At 37.8% G+C, this 23557-nt stretch overlaps 1 protein-coding gene across 4 annotated transcripts in view; it reads left to right on the forward strand.

The window, feature by feature from the left end:
- The window catches only part of HACL1 (2-hydroxyacyl-CoA lyase 1), a 51375-nt gene that overhangs the window by 19569 nt on the left and 8249 nt on the right, over nt 1-23557 (forward strand). The window contains exons 12-17 of one of the 4 annotated variants that reach the window (XM_019934402.3): nt 904-1005; nt 10429-10583; nt 11000-11158; nt 11984-12091; nt 13012-13198; nt 21624-21779. In XM_019934402.3, the coding sequence (XP_019789961.1) occupies nt 904-1005; nt 10429-10583; nt 11000-11158; nt 11984-12091; nt 13012-13198; nt 21624-21656 (744 nt within the window). In that variant the 3' untranslated portion in view covers nt 21657-21779. Of the gene's footprint in view, nt 1-903; nt 1006-10428; nt 10584-10999; nt 11159-11983; nt 12092-13011; nt 13199-17268; nt 19107-21623; nt 21780-23557 lie in introns of those variants that run through there. The other 3 variants (XM_073803680.1, XM_019934401.3, XM_033855286.2) reach the window with 3 other exon arrangements.

Raw genomic sequence — 23557 nt, forward strand, 5'->3', positions numbered from 1 at the left:
TTTAGGGAAGTCAGTTCTTGAAAATGTTTAAATCTTGATTCACTTGGTGACAGGTCTATTAATATCTATTTTAAATAAAATTTATGATGTAAAGCTATTCTTAAATATAACTATGGAACTTGGTAAATCCAATTCCTTATGTATAGATAATTTGTATGTGGGTAAGTTAAGCATTTTTGAAAGGTGATCGAAAATTTAAAGGCATTCAGTCGGCACACTGATTTCAGCTATCTGAAAGATTATAATACAGCTCCCAGAGGAACTGAACTTACAGCCAAGAAATGGCTTTATGTACTGGAAAAAATCTAACTTAGTATTTCTTAAGGCAATAAAGAGATTTTTTACTCTTCAAACTGTAATCAGTGACTTATCCAGATTCTTATTATTTGTATATAATTTATACATTTCACTGTGACAGATAAAATATAGGCACATTTGTTACATGACTTTGGATACAAATTGGTATGATTGTCATGATTATACAAAATTAGGATGTAATCCCCAATATTAAAACACTCTGGAGCATTTGGTCTGTATCATGGGAATCCCTAGGTATTGGGGCTATGAGTCTTCTTGCAGGGGTTCTTTGGCAGGGTGACTTTCCTTCTGTTGTCAGAGGCAGAGGAAGGCTTACAAGCCCCCTTGCCTGTGAAGTATGGAGGGGGTTACAGTTCTGCTTTGTCTTGTGGGATCCCAATTTCTGGTAGAAGTCGTCACTGAACCAAGCAGAAGCTTTCCGTGGTACCTATTTATCTTCTATCAGTTGTTTACTGCCCAGAGGAAAAACAGAGTATGAGTGATGTGAAAGGTAGGCTACTATAGCTGTGTTGTCTTTTTTAGAAGAGATTTTTATGCTAATATGATTTATTTTCAAAAAGGAAAGAAAAAGTTTCTGCTTTTTAGCTTTTAGAACAATTTGATAAAACACCATGGCAGTATCCTCCTGAGAGCAAGTGGTGGAAAATTCTGAGAGAAAAAATGAAGAGCAATGAAGCTTTATCCAAGGTAATATGGGACCCACTGAAACTCAAGAATACTTCAGGGCCATGGTTCAGTTAGTTCTGTCATAGCATGACATTTGCATTCCTAAAATCATAACGTGTAAGATACACACACACACATTCATATATGTATTACAATAAATATGGCACCTGAAGTTTCTTGTGGAAGTGGGCATTGGAAAGGTTATAGCTCGTGAGTTACCGTGAAGCAGTGGAAAGAGGGGATCTGACATTGGACAGACAGTCGTAAGAGCCAATGTGGATGGGTGTGGCTCCTTGTCCTCAGTTTGACCTTGGCACCAAATCACAAGAGATCTTTTGGAACTTTAAATCCTGGGGCATGTTGGGGCATGTTTGTCCTGTAAGATATAAGTCCACCAAGGCATGCATTTATAATAGATGTTTCATCAAAACTGAAAATTTGATCTATACCACCTTTTTCATTTTTTTTTAATTTCCACTTTATTGAGGTATAATTTTTTAAATTTATTTATTTATTTATTTTTGGCCACGTTGGATCTTTGTTGCTGTGCGTGGGGTTTCTCTAGTTGCGGTGAGTGGGGGCTACTCTTCGTTGTGGTGCACGGGCTTCTCATTGTGGTGGCTTCTCTTTGTTGCGGAGCAAGGGCTCTAGGTGCTTGGGCTTCAGTAGTTGTGGCACGTGGGCTCAGTAGTTGTGGCTCACGGACTCTAGAGTGCAGGCTCAGTAATTGTGATGCACGGTCTTAGTTGCTCTGCGACATGTGGGATCTTCCCGGACCAGGGCTCAGAGCCGTGTTACCTGCATTGGCAGGCAGATTCTTAAGCACTGAGCCACCAGGGAAGTCCCTGTGGAGGTGTAATTGATGTATAAAATTGTAAGATATTTAAAGGTACATCATGGTGCATTGATAAACACACTGTGAAAGAGTTCTCCCCATCTAGTTAATTAACACATCCATCCCCTCACATTTATTTCATTTCATTTAATTTCATTTTATGTTAGTGAGACCATTTGTAGCTTTCTTTTTCAATTAACTTTTGTATCACTGCTGGAAATTCTTTTGCAACTTCCTTATCTGCACTCATGGCTCTGCCTGATAGCTGAAGGCTTTGAAATTTATAGTAATGTATGAAACTACCAAACCATCCACTGTTAGCACTAAAATGAGCCACTTCTGCAGGATTTGGCAATTTTTGTTTAAAGTCTTTGTATATGGATAGTGTTTTCTCTTTGATTGTGAGAAAGTTGTTCCTGATTTTTTTTTAACATCTTTATTGGAGTATAATTGCTTTACAGTGGTGTGTTAGTTTCTTCTTTATAACAAAGTGAATCAATTATACATATACATATATCTCTGTATCTCTTCCCTCTTGTGTCTCCCTCCCTCCCACCCTCCCTATCTCACCCCTCTAGGTGGTCACAAAGCACCGAGCTGATCTCCCCGTGCTATGCGGCTGCTTCCCACTAGCAATCTATTTTACGTTTGGTAGTATATATATGTCCATGCCACTCTCTCACTTTGTCCCAGCTTAACCTTCCCCCTCCTGTATCCTCAAGTCCATTCTTTAGTAGGTTTGTGTCTTTATTCCCGTCTTGCCCCTAGGTTCTTCATGACCATTTTTTTTTTTCTTTTTTAGATTCCATGTCTATGTGTTAGCATACGGTATTTGTCTTTCTCTTTCTGACTTACTTCACTCTCTATGACAGACTCTAGGTCCAACCACCTCACTACAAATAACTCAATTTCGTCTCTTTTTATGGCTGAGTAATATTCCATTGTATGTATGTGCCACATCTTCTTTATCCCTTCATCTGTTGATGGACGCTTAGGTTACTTCCATGTCATGGCTATTGTAAATAGAGCTGCAATGAACATTGTGGTACATGACTCTTTTTGAATTATGGTTTTCTCAGGGTATATGCCCAGTAGTGGATTGCTGGGTTGTATGGTAGTTCTATTTTTAGTTTTTTAAGGAACCTCCATACTGTTCTCCATAGTGGCTGCACCAATTTACATTCCCACCAACAGTGCAAGAGGGTTCCCTTTTCTCCACACCCTCTCCAGCATTTATTGTTTCTAGATTTTTGGATGGTGGCTATTCTGACTGGTGTGAGATGATATCTCACTGTAGTTTTGATTTGCATTTCTCTAATAATTCATGATGTTGAGCATTCTTTCATGTGTTTGTTGGCAATCTGTATATCTTCTTTGGAGAAATGTCTGTTTAGGTCTTCTGCCCATTTTTGGATTGGGTTGTTTGTTTTTTTCATATTGAGCTGCATGAGCTGCTTGTAAATTTTGGAGATTAATCCTTTGTCAGTTGCTTCATATGCAAATATTTTCTCCCATTCTGAAGGTTGTCTTTTCATTCTTGTTTATGGTTTCCTTTGCTGTGCAAAAGCTTTTAAGTTTCATTAGGTCCCATTTGTTTATTTTTGCTTTTATTTCCGTTTCTTTAGGAGGTGGGTCAAAAAGGATCGTGCTGTGATTTATGTCATAGAGTGTTCTGCCTATGTTTTCCTCTAAGAGTTTGATAGTGTCTGGCATTACATTTCGGTCTTTAATCCATTTTGAGCTTATTTTTGTGTATGGTGTTAGGGAGTGTTCTAATTTCATTCTTTTACATGTAGCTGTCCAATTTTCCCAGCACCACTTATTGAAGAGGCTGTCCTTTCTCCACTGTACATTCCTCTCTCCTTTATCAAAGATAAGGTGACCATATGTGTGTGGGTTTATCTTTGGGCTTTCTATCCTGTTCCATTGATCTATATTTCTGTTATTGTGCCAGTACCATACTGTCTTGATTACTGTAGCTTTGTAGTATAGTCTGAAGTCAGGGAGCGTGATTCCTCCAGCTCCGTTTTTCATTCTCAAGATTGCTTTGGCTATTCGGGGTCTTTTGTGTTTCCATACAAATTGTGAAATTTTTTGTTCTAGTTCTGTGAAAAATGCCAGTGGTAGTTTGATAGGGATTGCACTGAATCTGTAGTTTGCTTTGGGTAATATAGTCATTTTCACAATGTTGATTCTTCCAGTCCAAGAATGTGGTATATCTCTCCATCTCTTTGTATCATATTTAATTTCTTTCATCAGTGTCTTATAATTTTCTGCATACAGGTCTTTTGTCTCCTTAGGTAGGTTTATTCCTAGATATTTTATTCTTTTTGTTGCAGTGGTAAATGGGAGTGTTTTCTTAATTTCACTTTCAGATTTTTCATCATTAGTGTGTAGGAATGCCAGAGATTTCTGTGCATTAATTTTGTATCCTGCTACTTTACCAAATTCATTGATTAGCTGTAGTAGTTTTCTGGTAGCATCTGTAGGATTCTCTATGTATAGTATCATGTCATCTGCAAACAGTGACAGCTTTACTTCTTCTTTTCCGATTTGGATTCCTTTTGTTTCTTTTTCTTCTCTGATTGCTGTGGCTAAAACTTCCAAAATATGTTGAATAATAGTGGTGAGAGTGGGCAACCTTGTCTTGTTCCTGATCTTCGTGGAAATGCTTTCAGTTTTTCACCATTGAGGATAATGTTGGCTGTGGGTTTGTCATATATGGCCTTTATTATGTTGAGGAAAGTTCCCTCTATGCCTGCTTTCTGAAGGGTTTTTATCATAAATGGGCATTGAATTTTGTCACAAGCTTTCTCTGCATCTATTGAGATGATCATATGTTTTTTCTCCTTCAATTTGTTAATATGGTGTATCACATTGATTGATTTGCATATATTGAAGATTCCTGGGATAAACCCCACTTGATCATGGTGTATGATCCTTTTAATGTGCTGTTGGATTCTGTTTGCTAGTATTTTGTTGAGGATTTTGCATCTATGTTCATCAGTGATATTGGCCTGTAGTTTTCTTTATTTGTGAAATCTTTGTCTGGTTTTGATGTCAAGGTGATGGTGGCCTCGTAGAATGAGTTTGGGAGTGTTCCTCCCTCTGCTATATTTGGAAGAGTTTGAGAAGAATAGGTGTTAGCTCTTCTCTAAATGTCTGATAGAATTCGCCTGTGAAGCCATCTGGTCCTGGGCTTTTGTTTGTTGGAAGATTTTTAATCACAGTTTCAATTTCAGTGCTTGTGACTGGTCTGCTCATATTTTCTATTTCTTCCTGGTTCAGTCTCCACAGGTTGTGCATTTCTAAGAATTTGTCCATTTCTTGCAGTTTGTGCATTTTATTGGCATAGAGTTGCTTGTAGTAATCTCTCATGATCCTTTGTATTTCTGCAGTGTCCGTTGTTTCTTCTCCTTTTTCATTTCTAATTCTGTCGATTTGAGTCTTCTCCCTTTTTTTCTTCATGAGTCTGGCTAATGGCTTATTAATTTTGTTTATCTTCTCAAAGAACCAGCTTTTATTTTTATTGATCTTTGCTGTCATTTCCTTTATTTCTTTTTTCTTTGATTTCTGATCTGATCTTTATGATTTCTTTCCTTCTTCTAACTTTGGGGTTATTTGTTCTTCTGTCTCTAATTGCTTTAGGTGTAAGGTTAGGTTGTTTATTTGAGATGTTTCTTGTTTCTTGAGGTAAGATTGTATTGCTATAAACTTCCCTCTTAAAACTGCTTTTGCTGCATCCCGTAGGTTTTGGGTGGTTGTGTTTTCATTGTCATTTGTCCCTAGGTATTTTTTTAATTTTCTCTCTGATTTTTTCAATGATCTCTTGGTTATTTAGTAGTGTATTGTTTACCCTCCATGTGTTTGTATTTTTTACAGATTTTTTCCTGGAATTGATATCTAGTCTCATAACGTTGTGGTCAAAAAAGATACTTGATACGATTTCAATTTTCTTAAATTTACCAAGCTTGATTTGTGACCCAAGATATGATCTATCCTGGAGAATATTCCATGAGCACTTGAGAAGAAAGTGTATTCTGTTGTTTTTGGATGGAATGTCCTATAAATATCAATTAAGTCCATCATGTTTAATGTATCATTTAAAGCTTGTGTTTCCTTATTTATTTTCATTTTGGATGATCTGTCCATTAGTGAAAGTGGGGTGTTTATGTCCGCTACTATTATTGTGTTACTGTCGATTTCCCCTATTATGGCTGTTAACATTTGCCTTGTGTACTGAGGTGCTCCTATGTTGGTTGCATAAATATTTACAATTGTTATATCTTCTTCTTGGATAGATCCCTTCATCATTATGTAGTGTCCTTCTTTGTCTCTTGTAAGTCTTTATTTTAAAGTCTACTTCGTCTGATATGAGAATTGCTCCTCCAGCTTTCTTTTGATTTCCATTTTCATGGAATATCTTTTTCCATCCCCTCACTTTCAGTCTGTATGTGTCCCTACGTCTGAAGTGGGTCTCTTGTAGACAGCGTATATACAGGTCTTGTTTTTGTATCCATTCAGCCAGTCTGTTTCTTTTGGTTGGATCATTTAATCCATTTACACTTAAGGTAATTATCGATATGTATGTTCCTATTACCATTTTCTTAATTGTTTTGGGTTTGTTGTTGTAGGTCATTTCCTTCTCTTGTGTTTCCTGCTGAGAGAAGTTCCTTTAGCATTTGTTGTAAGGCTGGTTTGGTGGTGCTGAATTCTCTTAGCTTTTGCTTGTCTGTAAAGGTTTTAATTTTTCCATCAAATCTGAATGAGATCCTTGCTGGGTAATCTTGGTTGCAGGTTTTTCTCCTTCATCACTTTAAATATGTCCTGCCACTCCCTTCTGGCTTGCAGAGTTTCTGCTGAAAGATCTGCTGTTAACCTTATGGGGATTCCCTTGTGTGTTATTTGTTGTTTTTCCCTTGCTGCTTTTAATATTTTTTCTTTGTATTTAGTTTTTGATAGTTTGATTAATATGTGTCTTGGCATGTTTCTCCTTGGATTTATGGGACTCTCTGTGCTTCCTGGACTTGATTAACTATTTCCTTTCCCATATTAGGGAAGTCTTCAATTATAATCTCTTCAAATATTTTCTCAGTCCTTTTCTTTTTCTCTTCTTCTTCTGGAACCCCTATAATTCGAATGTTGGTACGTTTAATGTTGTCCCAGAGGTCTCTGAGACTGTCCTCAATTCTTTTCATTCTTTTTTCTTTATTCTGCTCTGCAGTAGTTATTTCCACTATTTTATCTTCCAGGTCACTTATCCGTTCTTCTGCCTCAGTTATTCTGCTATTGATCCCTTCTAGAGAATTTTTAATTTCATTTATTGTGTTCATCACTGTTGTTTGCTCTTTAGTTCTTCTAGGTCCTTGTTAAACGTTTCTTGTATCTTCTTCATTCTATTTCCAAGATTTTGGATTATCATTACTCTGAATTCATTTTCAGGTAGACTGCCTATTTCCTCTTCATTTGTTAGGTCGAGTGGGTTTTTATCTTGCTCCTTCATCAGCTGTGAGTTTCTCTGTCTTCTCATTTTGCTTAACTTACTGTGTTTGGGGGGTCTCCTTTTCACAGGCTGTATGTTCATAGTTCCTGTTGTTTTTGGTGTCTGTCCCCAATGGCTAAGGTTGGTTCAGTGGGTTGTGTAGGCTTCCTGGTGGAGGGGACTAGTGCCTGTGTTCTGGTGGATGAGGCTGGATCTTGTCTTTCTGGTGGGCAGGTCCACATCTGGTGGTGTGTTTTGGGGTGTCTGTGGCCTTATTATGATTTTAAGCAGCCTCTCTGCTAATGGATGGGGTTGTGTTCCTGTCTTGCAGTTGTTTGGCATAGGGTGTCCAGTAGTGTAGCTTGCTAGTCATTAAGTGGAACTGGGTCTTGTTGTTGAGATGGACATCTCTGGGAGATTTTTGCCATTTGATATTACATGCAGCTGGGAGGTCTCTTGTGGACCAGTGTCCTGAACTTGGCTCTCCTACCTCAGAGGCACAGCCTTGATGCCTGGCTGGAGCACCAAGAGCCTGTCATCCACACAGCTCAGAATAAAAGGGAGGAAAAAAAAGAAAGAAGAAGTTAAAATAAAATAAAATTATTAAAATAAAAAATAATTATTAAAAAAATTTTTTTAAGTAATTAAAAAAAAGAGAGAAAGAAGAGAGCAACAAAACCAAAAAACAAATGCACCAATGATAACAAGTGCTAAAAACGATGCTAAAAAAAAAAAAAAGAAAACAGACAGACAGAACTCTAGGACAAATGGTAAAAGCAAAGGTATACAGACAAAATCACACACAGAAGCATACACATACACACTCACGAAAAGAGAAAAAGGGAAAAAAGTATGTATATCATTGCTCCCAAAGTCCACCTCCTCAATTTGGGATGATTCATTATCTCTTCAGGTATTCCACAGATGCAGGGTACATCAAGTTGCTTGTAGAGATTTGATCTGCGGCTCCTGAGGCTGCCTGTAGAGATTTCCCTTTTTCTTCTTTGTTCGCACAGCTCCTGGGGTTCAGCTTTGGATTTGGACCCACCTCTGCGTGCAGGTCGCCTGAGGGCATCTGTTCTTCACTCAGGCAGGACGGGGTTAAAGGAGCCGCTGATTCGGGGGCTCTGGCTCACTCAGGCCGGGGGGAGGGAGGGGCACGGAGTGCGGGGCGAGCCTGCGGCAGCAGAGACCGGCGTGACGTTGCACCAGCCTGAGGCGCGCCGTGCATTCTCCCAGGGAAGTTGTCCCTGGATCCCGGGACCCTTGCAGTGGCTGGCTGCACAGGCTCCCCGGAAGGAGGGTGTGGATAGTGACCTGTGCTCGCACAGTTTTCTTGGTGGTGGCAGCGGCAGCCTTAGTGTCTCATGCCCAGCTCTGGGGTCCGCGCTTTTAGCCGCGGCTCGTGCCCGTCTCTGGCGCTCTTAATTTAATTTAATTTAATTTAAGCAGCACTCTTAATCCCCCTCCTTACGCACCAGGAAACAAAGAGGCAAGAAGAAGTCTCTTGCCTCTTTGGCAGCTCCAGACATTTTCCTGGACTCCCTCCCAGCTAGCTGTGGCGCACTAGCCCCCTTCAGGCTGTGTTCATGCAGCCAACCCCAGTCCTCTCCCTGTGATCCGACCGAAGCCCAAGCTTCAGCTCCCAGGCCCGCCCATCCCAGCGGGTGAGCAGACAAGCCTCTCGGGCTGGTGAGTGCTGGTCGGCACCGATCCTCTGTGCGGGAATTGCCCTCCGCACCCCTGTTGCTGTGCTTTCCTCCGTGGCTCCGAAGCTTCCCCCTCTGCCACTCGCAGTCTCCGCCCGCGAAGGGACTTCCTAGTATGTGGAAACCTTTCCTCCTTCACAGCTCCCTCCCCAAGGTTCAGGTTCCATCCCCATTCTTTTGTCTGTTTTTTCTTTTTTCTTTTGTCCTGCCCAGGTATGTGGGGAGTTTCTTGCCTTTTGGGAGGTCTGAGGTCTTCTGCCAGCGTTCAGTAGGTGTTCTGTAGGGGTTGATCCACATGTAGATGTATTTCTGATGTATTTGCGGGGAGGAAGGTGATCTCCACGTCTTACTCTTCTGCCATCTTGAAGTTCCTCTCCAGCTGTTCTGATTTTTTTTTTTTTTTGGCTGTTTTGTGTATTCCTCTGCATCTTGGTTCAGCTGGGTGTAGTTTTCTCTGTTCATGTAGTGTTTCTAACTGATGGAATCATGCATAAGCAAATACAAAATTCCAGCTATATTCATATTGTTCCCTAATATATCAGTCGTCTTGGAATAAATTTGCATTTTCCAAACAAGTAGAGTTGTCTCTATATGATTCTTTCTTTTTTGGAAGTTTAATCAATGACTTTCTCCTATCAGGAGCCAGTCTCAGTTTTCTTTCCTGAATGGTATAGTGATTAATTCCTTCTTTTCCATAGGAATCACCTTAGTTTAAGATGGAAGGATCTTGCCTCTCTTCTCTGGTGCATGAGTATAGGAGGGTCCCTCATCCATCTTGGGTATAATCTCTAGCAGACCAAAGTAGTACAGGTGAAGAGGCAGTGGGGCTTTGCTGCTGAAGCTCTAAAAGGCATTTGGCTAGACGAGGACAATAACCTTTCTGTTTCCCCTCCATTTAGAGACCCTCCAGAGTAGTGGGTAAAGCATATCCCCTTTCCAGTACATGTGGGGAAAGATTAGATTTTCTAAAACCCCAACTTCACTTTTAATTTTAAATATAGAGTCATATTTTAGATGAAAATATTCTAGAATAAAATTTTCACTTTTTCTAAGGCAGTGTTTCCCTGAAAGTGCTCAAATAAGACTGTTTAGTTTTGCTTAACCCAGTGTCTTCAGCTATCTTTACTATAGGACGTCTTAGTCTTTAATATGCTAGTGTGTGTCGTGGATCTCCAGGAAGAGGGATATTTCCTGCCTTATTTGATTGTGTCCCAAATTGGGACTGGGACCCGTTTTTCTTAGCCTGTCCCCTAGGACGGTTGACAGATCAATTAGCTTCTCAGAGTCGTCATCTAGTGGCCATTTGGGAATTTCATAGCCTTTGGCTATTGCAAGTAAGTTTGAAAGTAGCTTATTGATGCTGTTTATTTTCACTGTATATTAATTTAATTTGATTCTATTTCCCTCTGATACTTTAGGAATTAGCTTTCAAAAAATCCCTGCCTATGAATTATTACACAGTATTCTACCACATTCAAGAACAACTGCCCAGAGACTGTTTTGTGGTGAGCGAAGGAGCAAATACTATGGATATTGGGCGCACTGTGCTTCAAAACTACCTTCCTCGTCACAGGTAAAGGCAATTATAATGAATTGGAATGTGTTAAATTAGAAACTACAAAAAGCAGATTGAGAAAACATTTGAAAATTATACGCAGCCAGTGTAAGGACATACTTCATAAAAGTATTCGTAGGTGACGTTTTGTAGTGTTTCTATGCTTGGTATGTCCTGAGATCATGTGGTAATTTGTATACTCAGTGTTCGGAGGATATATTCACAGTCTTCCAAGAAATCATGAGTGATTTCTCCCGTTCATTTGCTTATGCTTAACAAATTAGTTCCTCACAGTCTAAAAACTTAATATTAAGGAGAATGTTTTATTGTTCTTTATTTTTCCATGAGCCATGTAAAAATGACTAGATTTTTTGCCAACTCCACCATCTGTGATATGCCCCAGAGGGTTTCATTTTAGCTCTGTTCCCCAACAGGCTTGATGCTGGTACTTTTGGAACAATGGGAGTCGGATTGGGTTTTGCCATTGCATCTGCTCTAGTGGCTAAAGATAGAAACCCAGGGCAGCAGGTCATCTGTGTGGAAGGAGACAGTGCATTTGGATTTTCTGGCATGGAAGTGGAAACCATCTGCAGGTAAGACAGCATCTTGAGTCAGCATTTCTTTCTCCAAAATATGAAAAATTATACCCAAGACCCACTTGCCTAACAAATAGTTACCAAGCGTTCACCATGTGCCAGGTGCCCCATGCATGGCACTGTGCTGTGTCCTGAGAATACTAGTATAAATACCCTGGGGTCTGTCTCATCCAGGACAGCATGTTCATGATCTCTCTACCATATGCCCAAAACCTGCAAAACTGGGGAGTAGTTTTTAGGTCACTGAAAAAAAAGTTCTGGTCTGATAAAAGCTTGTTTTCTGCAGGGAGATAGCAGAGCTTGGTGGTTAAAAGAACGGCCTCTGGGTCAGTTGGCCTGGATTTAAATACTGGCTTGACCACATCAGACCCAGGTGACTAGGGTTAAGTCTCTTAACCAAACTTAAGTCTCCTCTAAGGTAGGAATAGGAGTCGTACTAATTCCTACCTTATAGGACAGTTGTGAGGAACAAGTGCTTCAGAGGGAATTAAGTATGGAAGGTGTCATTCTTATTGACTCCCAGATCTGTGAAAACCAAGGGTCAGAAAAGCTCAGTCATTTGCCTGAGGTCCGTAGCTGCATAGTGGTGGGACCAGGTCTGCCAACCACTAACCTTGCATTCTTTCTACTGCTCCATGATGTTTCTGTTAATAATTTGATAGTGTTTATTAGGATAGCAAATGCTTAATTTTTGGTCTTACCGTAATATTACAAAAAAGCTTATAGAAAACTATCCATTTTCAAGTTAAAATTTCAATCCAATGAAAAGAAATTGCTTCAGAATGAAAAATGATTTCCTTTATATTTTGCTCTCAATTTTAGGTACAACTTGCCAATCATACTTTTGGTGGTGAATAATAATGGAATTTACCAAGGTTTTGATACAGATACTTGGAAGGAAATGTTAAAATTTGGAGATGCTACTACAGTGTAAGTAACCCAGAACAGTGTATATTTATGTTTTCTCAACTATTTTAATCTCTCTTTAAAAAGTCTGCTATACCGGAAACCTGCTTCTGTGGTGTCAGTATTGCTTGTTTTCATGGTCAGCTGCTCTAAAGGACAGGAACCCTGTCTGCATGGTTCCTTTTTGCACAACCATCCTTGACTGGCACTTCAATGAATAGTTTATGATCAGGGAGCCACTGAAGGCTCAGGTGAATGAGTTTCATGTCTAAGCCTTGTTAATGAAAAGGCTTATTGCAAATGCTACCAGTCCTACTATTCCTACTACACCATGTAGGAATATAGATGCTTACATATTGTTTATGATATAGAGGTCTTCCTTCCTTTTACCACTTAGCTAAATCTTGGTCATTTGATGACAGAGCCAAACTGAGACAGTATTGTGGCTGGCTGTGGGATGAGGAGGTTGTGAATCTGTTAGTCAGCCCCAGGGGAGCAGGCTGTGGGTATGTTTGCTATGCCTCGCTGACTGTTGTTTTGTTGTTATTTGCTGTTTTGTAGTAACCATTCCTTTTCTCCTCTTTTTTTTGGAGGGGGGATTCATAATAGTTGATGGTGTAGCCTTCACTGCCCAGTATAGTAGCCACTAGCCACATGTGGCTGTTTAAGTTAAAAATTCACTTCCTCTTTTTAACTAGTCACATTTCAAGTGCTCACTGCAACAGGTCACTAGTAACTACTATACTGGGCAGCACAGATATAAAAATTTCCATCATCACAGAAAGTTCTGTTGCACATTGCTATACATACAATAAAAAATGTATGGAAAGTTTAATATACTGGCATCTCAGTTTACGTAAAAGCATGCCTTTCATTTTAGATGAAATTTTTCCACAAATTATTTTAGAGAATTTTTTCTATTGACTTGTGACCTTCTTTTTCAGGGCCCCTCCAATGTGTCTTCTGCCACACTCACATTACGAGCATGTCATGATTGCATTTGGAGGCAAAGGGTATTTTGTACAAACACCAGAAGAACTCCAGAAATCCCTGAGGCAGAGCCTGGCAGACACAACTAAACCCTCTCTTATCAACATCATGATTGAGCCGCAAGCCATGCGGAAAGCCCAGGTAAAGATGATTGCTAAGCAGAAAGCAGAAATGCATCTCCCCTCCCACCCCCAAAAGTATCTACCAAATAGAACACCCTGTCATTTACTGAGTTCTGTCTAAACTGTTTCTGAGCTTGTCACTTTCATTTGTTTGTTCAATGAATATTTGTTGAGGTATGTGTTAGTTGTGCTGTGTCAGGTGCTAAGAATAGCATAGGGAGCAAACCAGGCTCAGACCTCACTTCATGGAGTTTACTGTCCAGTAGGAGAGTGCAGTCCAGTTACCTCTCAACTGAATGTATCACAATAGAGTGAGGCAATTCCTCTGAAGAAAAGAAACCCAGTTCTGAATGAACATAAAACAAAGGAACCCAAGAGGTGTGTGGAGAAAGGGAACCCTCCTACACTGTTGATGGGAAAGTAAATTTCCGTACTGTGGAAAACAGTATGGAGGTTCCTCAAAAAACTAAAGACAGATTTGCCACATGATCTAGCAATCCTGCTGCTGGGCATATATCTGGAGAAAACCATAATTTGAAAAGATACACACACCTCAGTGTTCACTGCAGCACTATTTACAGCAGCCAAGACATGGAATCAACCTAAATGTCCAATGACAGATGAAGATGTAGTGTGTGTGTGTATATATATACATATATATATATATGTATATATATACACACACACATACATACATACATACAATGGAATACTACTCAGCCATAAAAAAGGATGAAATAATGCCATTTGCAGCAACATGGATGGACCTAGATGGTATACTAAGTGAAGTAAGAAAGTAAAAGACAAATACCATATGATATCACTTGTATGTGGAATCTAAAATATGACAAATGAACTTATCTACGAAACAGAAACAGACAGATATAGAGAACAGACTTATGGTTGCCAAGGTGGAGAGGGAGTTGGGAAGGGATGGATTGGAAGTTTAAGATTAGCAGGTGCAAACTATTATATATAAAATGGGTAAACAACAAGGTCCTACTGTATAACACAGGAAACTATATTCAAAATTCTATTATAAACCATAATGGAAAAGAATATGAAAAAGAATGTGTTTGCGTATACACACACACACACATATATAATTGAATCACTTTGCTGTATAGCAGAAATTAACACAACATTGTAAATCAACTATACTTCAATAAAATAAATTTAAACAAACAAACGAAAAACCCCACAAAGGAATTCAATTTATATTGGAGTCACAAGGAAGACTTCTCAGAAGTGATGCTTAAACCGAGAGCTGAAGGATAAGTAGGGACAAATTCAGCAAAGAAGTGAGGGAAAAGATGTGCAAAGGCTCTTTGGCAGGAGGGAGCATGGCAAGTCCAAGGAATTGAAAGAAAGCCAAAGTGGCTGGAAGACAGAGAGTGGAGGAGGAAGCACAATGGGATATGAGACTATAATAGGGTAACTTATGCAATTATATTCAGAGTTAGTTACTTTGGCCTCTAAAGCAAAACTACAGTGTAGACTATAGCAGTAAAATAAATGACAAAGTGTGTAGTATGTTCCTCTCCCATCCCAGATTAAGTTGCTTTTCATACTTTGTACTCTGATTCTGATCCAGCTACTTTTGCTTTCTCTTATATACCTGGCCTCCATGCCTGCACCTTACATATCAGCTGTTGTTTTCAGTGTTTTACTTTTTTTCAAGTATTTTCTGTCCTGGTTCTTTATACATGTATCTGCTGTTAGATTTTTTTTTTCTTTTTTGAACAAGGCAGTGGACAAATGGGCAGAACAGATACCTGGACAATCAATGAAATATAAATTAATTTGGAAACTATGAAATATATAGAATTCTACTGAAATTCTGTTTCTATAAGACAGATATCAAGGACGTTGGTGAAAGGGTAACTACAGAACAGCCAGAAAACAGCAAAATGGCAATAAGTACATACCTATCAATAATAACGTTAAGTATTAATGGATTAGATTCTTGAATCAAAATAAATAGAGTGGCTGAATGCATAAAAATAAGGCATATCTATATACTGCCTATAAGAGACTCACTTCAGATATAAGGACACAAAGAGACTGAAAGTGAAGAGATGGAAAAAGATAATTCATACAAATAGAAACCAAAAGAAAGCTGGGGTAGCTATACTTATATCAGATAAAATAGACTTTAAAACAAAGACTGTAATAAGGGACAAAGAAGGGCATTGCACAATGATAAAGGGGTCAGTCCAACAATAGGACATAACATTTGTAAATATTTATGCACACAACATAGGAGTGCATATATATGCAAATATTAACAGATCTAAAAGGAGAAATAGACAGCAATACAATAATAGTAGGAGACTTTAATACCCACTTACATCAATGGATAGCTCATCCAGACAGAAAATCAGTTAGGAAACATTTGCCTTAAATGACACATTAGAACAGATGGCCTTAACAGATATACTCAGAACATTCCATCCCAAAGCAGCAGAATACACATTCTTCAAGTGCACATGGAATGTTCTGCAAGATAGATCATATGTTAGGCCACAAAACAAATCTTTATATATTTAAGAAGATTAAAAGCATCTTTTCCAACCACAGTGGTGTGAAACTAGAAATGTGTTACAAGAAGAAAACTAGAAAATTCACAAATATGTGGAGATAAAACAGCATGCCACTGAACAACTGAGGGGTCGAAGAAGAAATCAAAAGAAAAAATTTTAAATGTCTTTGAGACAAATGAAAATGGAAATACAACATATCAAAATTTATGGGACACAGCAGAAGCAATTCTAAGAAGGAGGTTCATAGCAGTAAAAGCCTACCTCAGAAAACAACAACAAAAATCAAACAACCTAACTTTACACCTGAGGGAACTAGGGAAAAAACAAAGCCCAAAGTTAGTAGAAGGAAGGAAATAACAAAGATCAGAGCACAAATAAATGACATAGAGCCTAAAAAGACAATAGAAAACACCACTGGACCTAAGAGCTGATTCTTTAAAAAGATAAAATTGACAAAGCTTTAGCTAGACTCACCAAGAAAAAAAGAGAGAGGACTCAAATAAATAAAATCAGAAATGAAAGATGAGCTATTACAACTGATACCATGGAAATACAAAATTTCATACAGACTACTATGAATAATTATATACCAATAAATTTGACAGCCTAGAATAAATGGATAAATTCCCGGAAACATATAACCTACCAAGACTGAGTCATGAAGAAACAGAAAATATGAACAGACCGATTACAAGTTAGGAGATTGAATCAGTAATCAGAACCTCTCAAACAAAAGTTCAGGACCAGATGGCTTCATTGGTGAATTCTACCAAACATTAAAAGCAGAATTAATATCAATTCCTCTCAAATTCTTCCAAAAATTAAAGGAGGAAGGGACACTTCCAAACTCATTTTTACAAGGCCAGCCTTACCCTGATAACCAAGACCAGACAAAGATACCACAAGAAAAGAAAATTACAGGCCAGTATCCCTGATGAATGTAGATGTAAAAATCCTTAATAAAACATTAGCGAACCAAATTCAACAATACATTAAAAGGATTATATACTGTGATCAAGTGAGATTTATTCCAGGTATGCAAAGATGGTTTGATAACTACAAATCAATCAAAGTGGTACACTTCGTTAACAAAATGAAGGATAAAAATCATATGATCATCTCAACAGATACAGGAAAAAGCATTTGACAAAATTCAACATTTGTGATAAAAAAATCTCAACAAAGTGGTTATAGAGGGAACATACCTCAACATAATCAAGGTCATGTGTCACAAGCCCACAGCTAAGATCATATTTAACAGTGAAAAGCTAGAGCTTCCTCTAAGATCAGGACCAAGACAAGGATGCTCAGTCTTACCACTTTTATTCAACATGGTATTGGAGGTCCTATCCAGAGCAATTAGGCAAGAAAAGATATGAAAGGCATCCAAATTGGAAGCAAAGAAGTAGAAGTGTTACTATTTGCAGATGGTGTGACATTATATATAGAAAACCCTAAAAACTCCACTGAAAAACTATTATAATAAATTCAGTAAAGTTGTAGGATACAAAATTAACACACAGAGTTCTGTTGTGTTTCTATACAGTAACAACAAACTATCAGAGAAATTAAGAAAACGACTTCATTTACAACTGCATCACAAAGAATAGAGCTTCCCTGGTGGCACAGTGGTTGAGAGTCCCCTGCCGATGCAGGGGACACGGATTCGTGCCCCAGTCCGGGAAGATCCCACATGCCGCGGAGCGGCTGGGCCCGTGAGTGATGGCCGCTGAGCCTGTGCGTCCGGAGCCTGTGCTCCGCAACGGGAGAGGCCACAACAGTGAGAGGCCCACGTACCGCAAAAAAAAAAAAAAAGAATAAAATACCTAGGAATAAATTTAACCAAGGAGATGAAAGATCTGTACACTGAAAACTATAAGACATTAATGAAAAAAACTGAAGAAGGCACAAAGAAATGGAAACTATTCCATGCTCTCGGATTGGAAGAATTCATATTGTTAAGCTGTCCATACTACCCAAAACAATATGCAGATTCAGTGCAATCTCTTATCAGAATTTTAATGGCATTTTTCACAGAAATGGAACAAACAATCCTAAAATTTGTGTGGAACCACAAAAGACCTCAAATAGAGCAATCTTAGAAAGAACAAAGCTGGAGGCATTAAATTACTTGATTTCAAAATATATAATACAAAATTTTATTAATCAAAACAATATGGTATTGGCATTAAAACAGATATATAGATCAATAGAACAGAATAGAGACCCCAAAAATAAAGCCATGCATATATGATCAGTTAATTTATGACAAAGGAGAAAAGAATATACAGTGGGGTAAGGACAATCTCTTCATTAAATGGTGTTGAGAAAACTAGGTAGCCACATGCAAAAGAATGAAACTGGACCACGATCTTACACTATACACAATAATTAACTTAAAATGGATGAAAGATTTGAATATAAGACCTGAAACAATAAAATTCCTAGAGGAAAACTGACAGTAAGCTCCTTGACGCTGATCTTGGAGATAATTTTTTGAATTTGACATAAAAGCTAAGGCAACAAAAGCAAAAATAAAGCGGGACTACCTCAAACTAAAAAGCTTCTGCATAGTAAAGGGAATCATCAACAAAACAAAAAGGCAACCTATTGAATGGGAGAAAATATTTGAAATCATATTGTCTGATAAGGGGTTAATATCCAAAAAATATAAAGAACTCATTTAGCTCAATAGCAAAGAACAATCCAATTAAAAACTGGGCAGAAAATATGAATTGACATTTTTCCAAAGAAGACATACAGATAGTCAACAGGTACATGAAAAGATGCTCAGCATCACTAATCATCAGGGAAATGCAAATCAAAACTACAATGAGGTATCACCTCATACATGTTAGAATGGCTGTTATCAAAAGACAAGAAATAAGTGTTGGCAAGGATGTAGAGAAAAAGGGAATCCTTGTGCCCTCTTGGTGGCAATATAAATACATGCAGCCACTATGGAAAGCAATATGGAGTTTCCTCAAAAAATTAAATGCAAAACTACCATGTTATCCAGCAATTCCACTTCTGTGTATTTATGGGAAGAAAATTAAAACACTAACTCTAAAAGATACATGCACTTCCTTGTTTATTGCAGCATTATTTACAGTAGCCAAGATATGAAACAGTCTACAGTGGATGACTGGATAAAGAAAATGTGGTGTATATATACGCAATGGATTATTATTTAGCCATAAAAAATAATGAAATCTTAGCATTACAACAACGTGGATGGGCCTTGAGGGCGTTATGCTGTATGACTTAAGTCAGACAGAGAAAGACAAGTATCATATAATCTCTCTTATGGAACCCAGAACAAACAAAAAAACCAAGCTCATAGATACAGAAAACAGATTGGTGGTTGCCAGAGTTGGGGGGTGGGGAGTGGGCAAAATGGGTGATGGGGGTCAAAATGTATAAGCTTCCAGTTATAAAGTCATTGGAGATGTAATGCACAGCATAGTGACTTTAGTTAATAATACTGTGTTGCATATTTGAAAGTTACTAAGACAATAGATATTAAAAGTTCTCATTACAAGAAAAATTTCTGTGACTATATATGGTGATGGATGTTAACTAGGTTTATTGTAATGATCATTTCTCGATGTGTACAAATATCAAATCATTATGTTGTATACCTGAAATTAATATAAGGTTGTATGTCTATTATACTTCAATTAAAATTTAGAAAGAGAGAAAGAGAGAGGCTCTGGCATAGCCTCTCAGGCTCTTTTCATAGCAGAGAGAAGAGCTACTTAAGAAGAAGCATGGTGATGGGGATGGTGAGCACAGAAAGGCTAGGCCAGAAAGGTGATGGCGTAGGTGGCATTAGCAGGGATTTATGTGGAGCAAGCAGGCAGGCTGTTTTCAGGTAGGATTAACAACTTTCAGAACCTACTCAGTACCTTTGTGGGTTTACTGATTGCCTTGAAAAAAAAAAAAAACTATTTGTTGAAATGATTTCTGCAAGCTAGACACCCAATAGGTAGGTTTTAAAATCGCATGTCATTTTATCTGTAGCTGAGTATATGCTTTTCAATAGCTGGGATGTCAGTTTTGCAACCAGAATGCCCTCCTTCTGGCATCAGGGCATCAGAGCACTAAGGAAACTAAAGCCACAAGGGGCTTGGTAAGCACATTCAGAACACACAGACAAAATAGACTTGAGACCTGTGTTAGTCACGGAAGGGCCCTAATTGATTGTCCCTTCTCTGCTAATGCCTGTCTAAATGATCTGCTTCTAATGGTCTATTCTCTGAATTCTCTATGAATTTGGGGGCTATTGCTGGAGAATACAAGTTCTTATTTCCTCTTGTATAATTCCATGAGGATTATCCTTGTATTTTTTGCATCTACCACTTCAACATTATTTATCTTCATTCCAGTAGAATTCCCCATATATTATAGTTTCTAAACTGTTTATTTTTCATTGATTGATTGTGTGTCCATTACCATTTGTCATTTTTTTAAAAATGAAGTATAGTTGATTTTGCAATATCATGTTTTAGGTGTACAGCATAGTGATTCAATATTTTTATAGATTATACTTTTATAAAATTATTCATAAAGTTATTATAAAATATTGGCTATATGCTCTGTGCTGTGCAATATATCCTTGTAGCTTATTTATTTTATACATAGTAATTTGCGTCTCTTAATCTCATACCCGTATCTTGTCCCTCTCCCCACTGGTGACCACTAATTTGTTGTCTGTATCTGTGAGTCTGAAAAGATACATGCACCCTAGTGTTCATAGCAACGTTATTTATGATAGCCAAGATATGGAAGCAACGTAAGTGTCCATCGACAGAGGAATGGATAAAGATGATGTGGTATAGATATACAATGGAATACTACTCAGTCATAAAAAGAAGGAAATTCCATGATCTGCAGCAACACGGATGGACCTAAAGGATATTATGCTTTGTGAAATAAGTCAGACAGAGAAAGAAAAACACTGTATATTATCACTTATATGTGGAATCTAAAATAAAACAAATGAATATAACAGAAGAGAAACAGACTCACAGATATAGAGAACAAACTATAAATGGTTACCATTTGTCATCAATTCATGGTGTAGCTGGCTGCTTCCTGCTATAAATACAGGGAAGACCTAATCTCTGCAGTTGCCTGTGTCCAGGCCACGTGGGTAGGATGCTTTTAGTCCTGGGCAAGGCTTCCATGCACTGCTTTTTCTCCTCAAGCTCTTCTTAAGACATGGGAGCTCGTGGTCCTCTTTGGGCCTCCTTCATTCCCTCTCTCTCTTTTTTTTTTTTTATTAATTTTTTTTGGAGTATAGTTGATTTACAATGTTGTGTTAGTTTCTACTGTACAGCAAAGTGAATCAGTTATACATTTACATATATCCACTCTTTTTTAAGATTCTATTCCCATATAGGACATTACAGAGTATTGAGTAGAGTTCCCTGTGCTATACAGTAGGTTCTTATTAGTTATCTATTTTATATATAATGGTGTGTGTATATGTCAATTCCAGTCTCCCAGTTTATCCCTCTCCCCCTTTTCCCCTTTGGTAACCATAAGTTTTTTTTCTACATCTGTGACTCTAATTTCTGTTTTGTAAATTCCTCTCTTCTTTTGCATGTACTTCTGGTTCTTTCAGACTCTAGTTTTTTTGTGCCCTGATTATTGTTAATGGGGGAAGATCCAGAAAGTGATGTTAGGTTGTTTTGTAGGACAAGACAGCAAGATTCATTAATGGATTTTTAGCTCCTTTTTGGGAAAAGCTCTAGACCAAAGACAAACTTCACTTTACCACCACTGTGGCTAGTGTGGTTATAATGGGACTTTTAGATTTTAGAGCAAGCAAAACAGGATATAGTTTGACACAGTTATTTCTTTTGACTGAATGTTTGTTGTCTTTTCTTTTTCTAGGATTTTCACTGGCTGACCCGCTCTAATATGTAAATAAAGATGCCAGTGAGTGACTTGGCATCTCTTTCCTGTAAGATGGAATTTTATTTTCCACAGCAAAATTACTATAATGTTAAAATTGTTCTGCAAAGAAAAATAAAAAACATTTCTAAATGACATTTTATAGTGCAGGAATTGATTAAAACCATAAAAAGATACCAGTATTCTACGACAGAAATAACCATTTACAGTTGAAAGAGGGGTTTATTAAATAGCACCATAACTGGTTTATTGAATGACACATCAGTATTCTTTTAAGGAAATCCATTCTTAAAGTCACATATCTTTTAATAACATCTTCGAAGAAAAAAGCTTCAGAACTATGCAATGTAGAGGCATGTTCAGTAAGTTGGAGTACCTAGACTATCTCTCCTTCATAGTTTATCCATTGACCACTTCATACCTTAGTCTACCCAACCTTAGTCTACCCAGTATTTAATGGGGCTTGTTCTACATCTTATGAGTTGGGTTTTTGTTCTGTTTAGTTTTTCAGGAAAGAACTTACTAAGCCAAAGGAGAAGTCACACCACACCCAAACTAATAATTTCAGGGTATATTTGGATTATCAACCTTAGTTTATGTGTACCACATTGAGACCAACAGAATCAACAGCCTTAATATGTAAAGAACTCTTATAAATAAGAAAAATATTAATGCACTAGCAGAAAAATGGGGAAAGGGCATGAATGCGTAATTAACAGAAAAACACAAATGATCAATAAAAGTATGAGTATGAATACAAATGAGTAGGTAAGTTAAATAGAAAAACCTTTTTTTTTACCCCAGCCACTTAGCAAAGCACTTTTTAAATTATAATTTTCAGTGTTTGGTGAGGGTGAAGTGAGGAGAGGAGTGCTGTGCTGGGGCGGAAGATGAAATTGGTACAAATTCCATAGAGGAATTCTAGCGTTGCTTGTATTTGCAATCATAAAATGTTCATACCCCATAACTTTTGACCCAGTGGGCCTATTTCAAGAATGTATTTTAAAGAAATAATAAAACATTTGGTCAAATATTTATATATAAGGACATTCAGCATAGTTTTATTTAGGAACAACTACAATGTTTAATAATAAGACATTGGTTATGTAAATTATGATCTGTCAACATCATAAAATAAAAATTGTGTTAAAGAATGAATATTTATTAATGGAAAAATAATCACAGCTACAAAAATGGATGGGTCCAGGTCAGGATATACATCTTTACTCATACACACATACATAGAGAAAAAAGGTGGGCACAAAATAAACCAAAATTTTAATATAACTTGGTGATGGGATTTAAGTAATTTTTATTTCCCTCATGTTTTTCCTACTTTTATAAGATTTTAAAGTAAAAATAATTATGTAATTGTATTACCAGAAACAGACATTGTTTTAAGAAAATACTAGAAATGGAAAAGTATCACCTATTTTCAGGGTCATTCTTGTTTATTATCTGCAGTTTTATAGATGAGTTGGAGTATAGGACTTTATATCCAAGTTCAGCTAGTTTGACTGTACCGTACATATCAGACTTATATCCGTTGGCTAGTTAGGGGCCTGAGTGACCTCCACAATGTTGTGGACTCCAGCTTCGAGGTGGGAACCCAGGAGATACTTGCAGGGAGCTGTGGCTTTGCCTGACAGGCCCTTGAGATCAGGCCTCCTGGCAGGTCCTCTTATGTATTCTGAGATACAGACTAGAGAGCCTGGGCTGCGGAAGAGCATAGGGAATATCCAAGGAGGGCAGAGAGTGGGCGGCTTATGTAATCTCATCAGTGTCCTACTCTGCCCGTGGACACTGGCCTCTGGCAGCCAAGTGCTACATAAGATTTTGCTGAAAGGTTGAGGGCTTGGTGAACATTTGTGAGTTGAACTATATAAATCTGGATACTAGATGTAATTTGGGGA

The sequence above is a fragment of the Tursiops truncatus genome, chromosome 4 (assembly GCF_011762595.2).
Source record: "Tursiops truncatus isolate mTurTru1 chromosome 4, mTurTru1.mat.Y, whole genome shotgun sequence".
NCBI lineage: Eukaryota > Metazoa > Chordata > Mammalia > Artiodactyla > Delphinidae > Tursiops > Tursiops truncatus.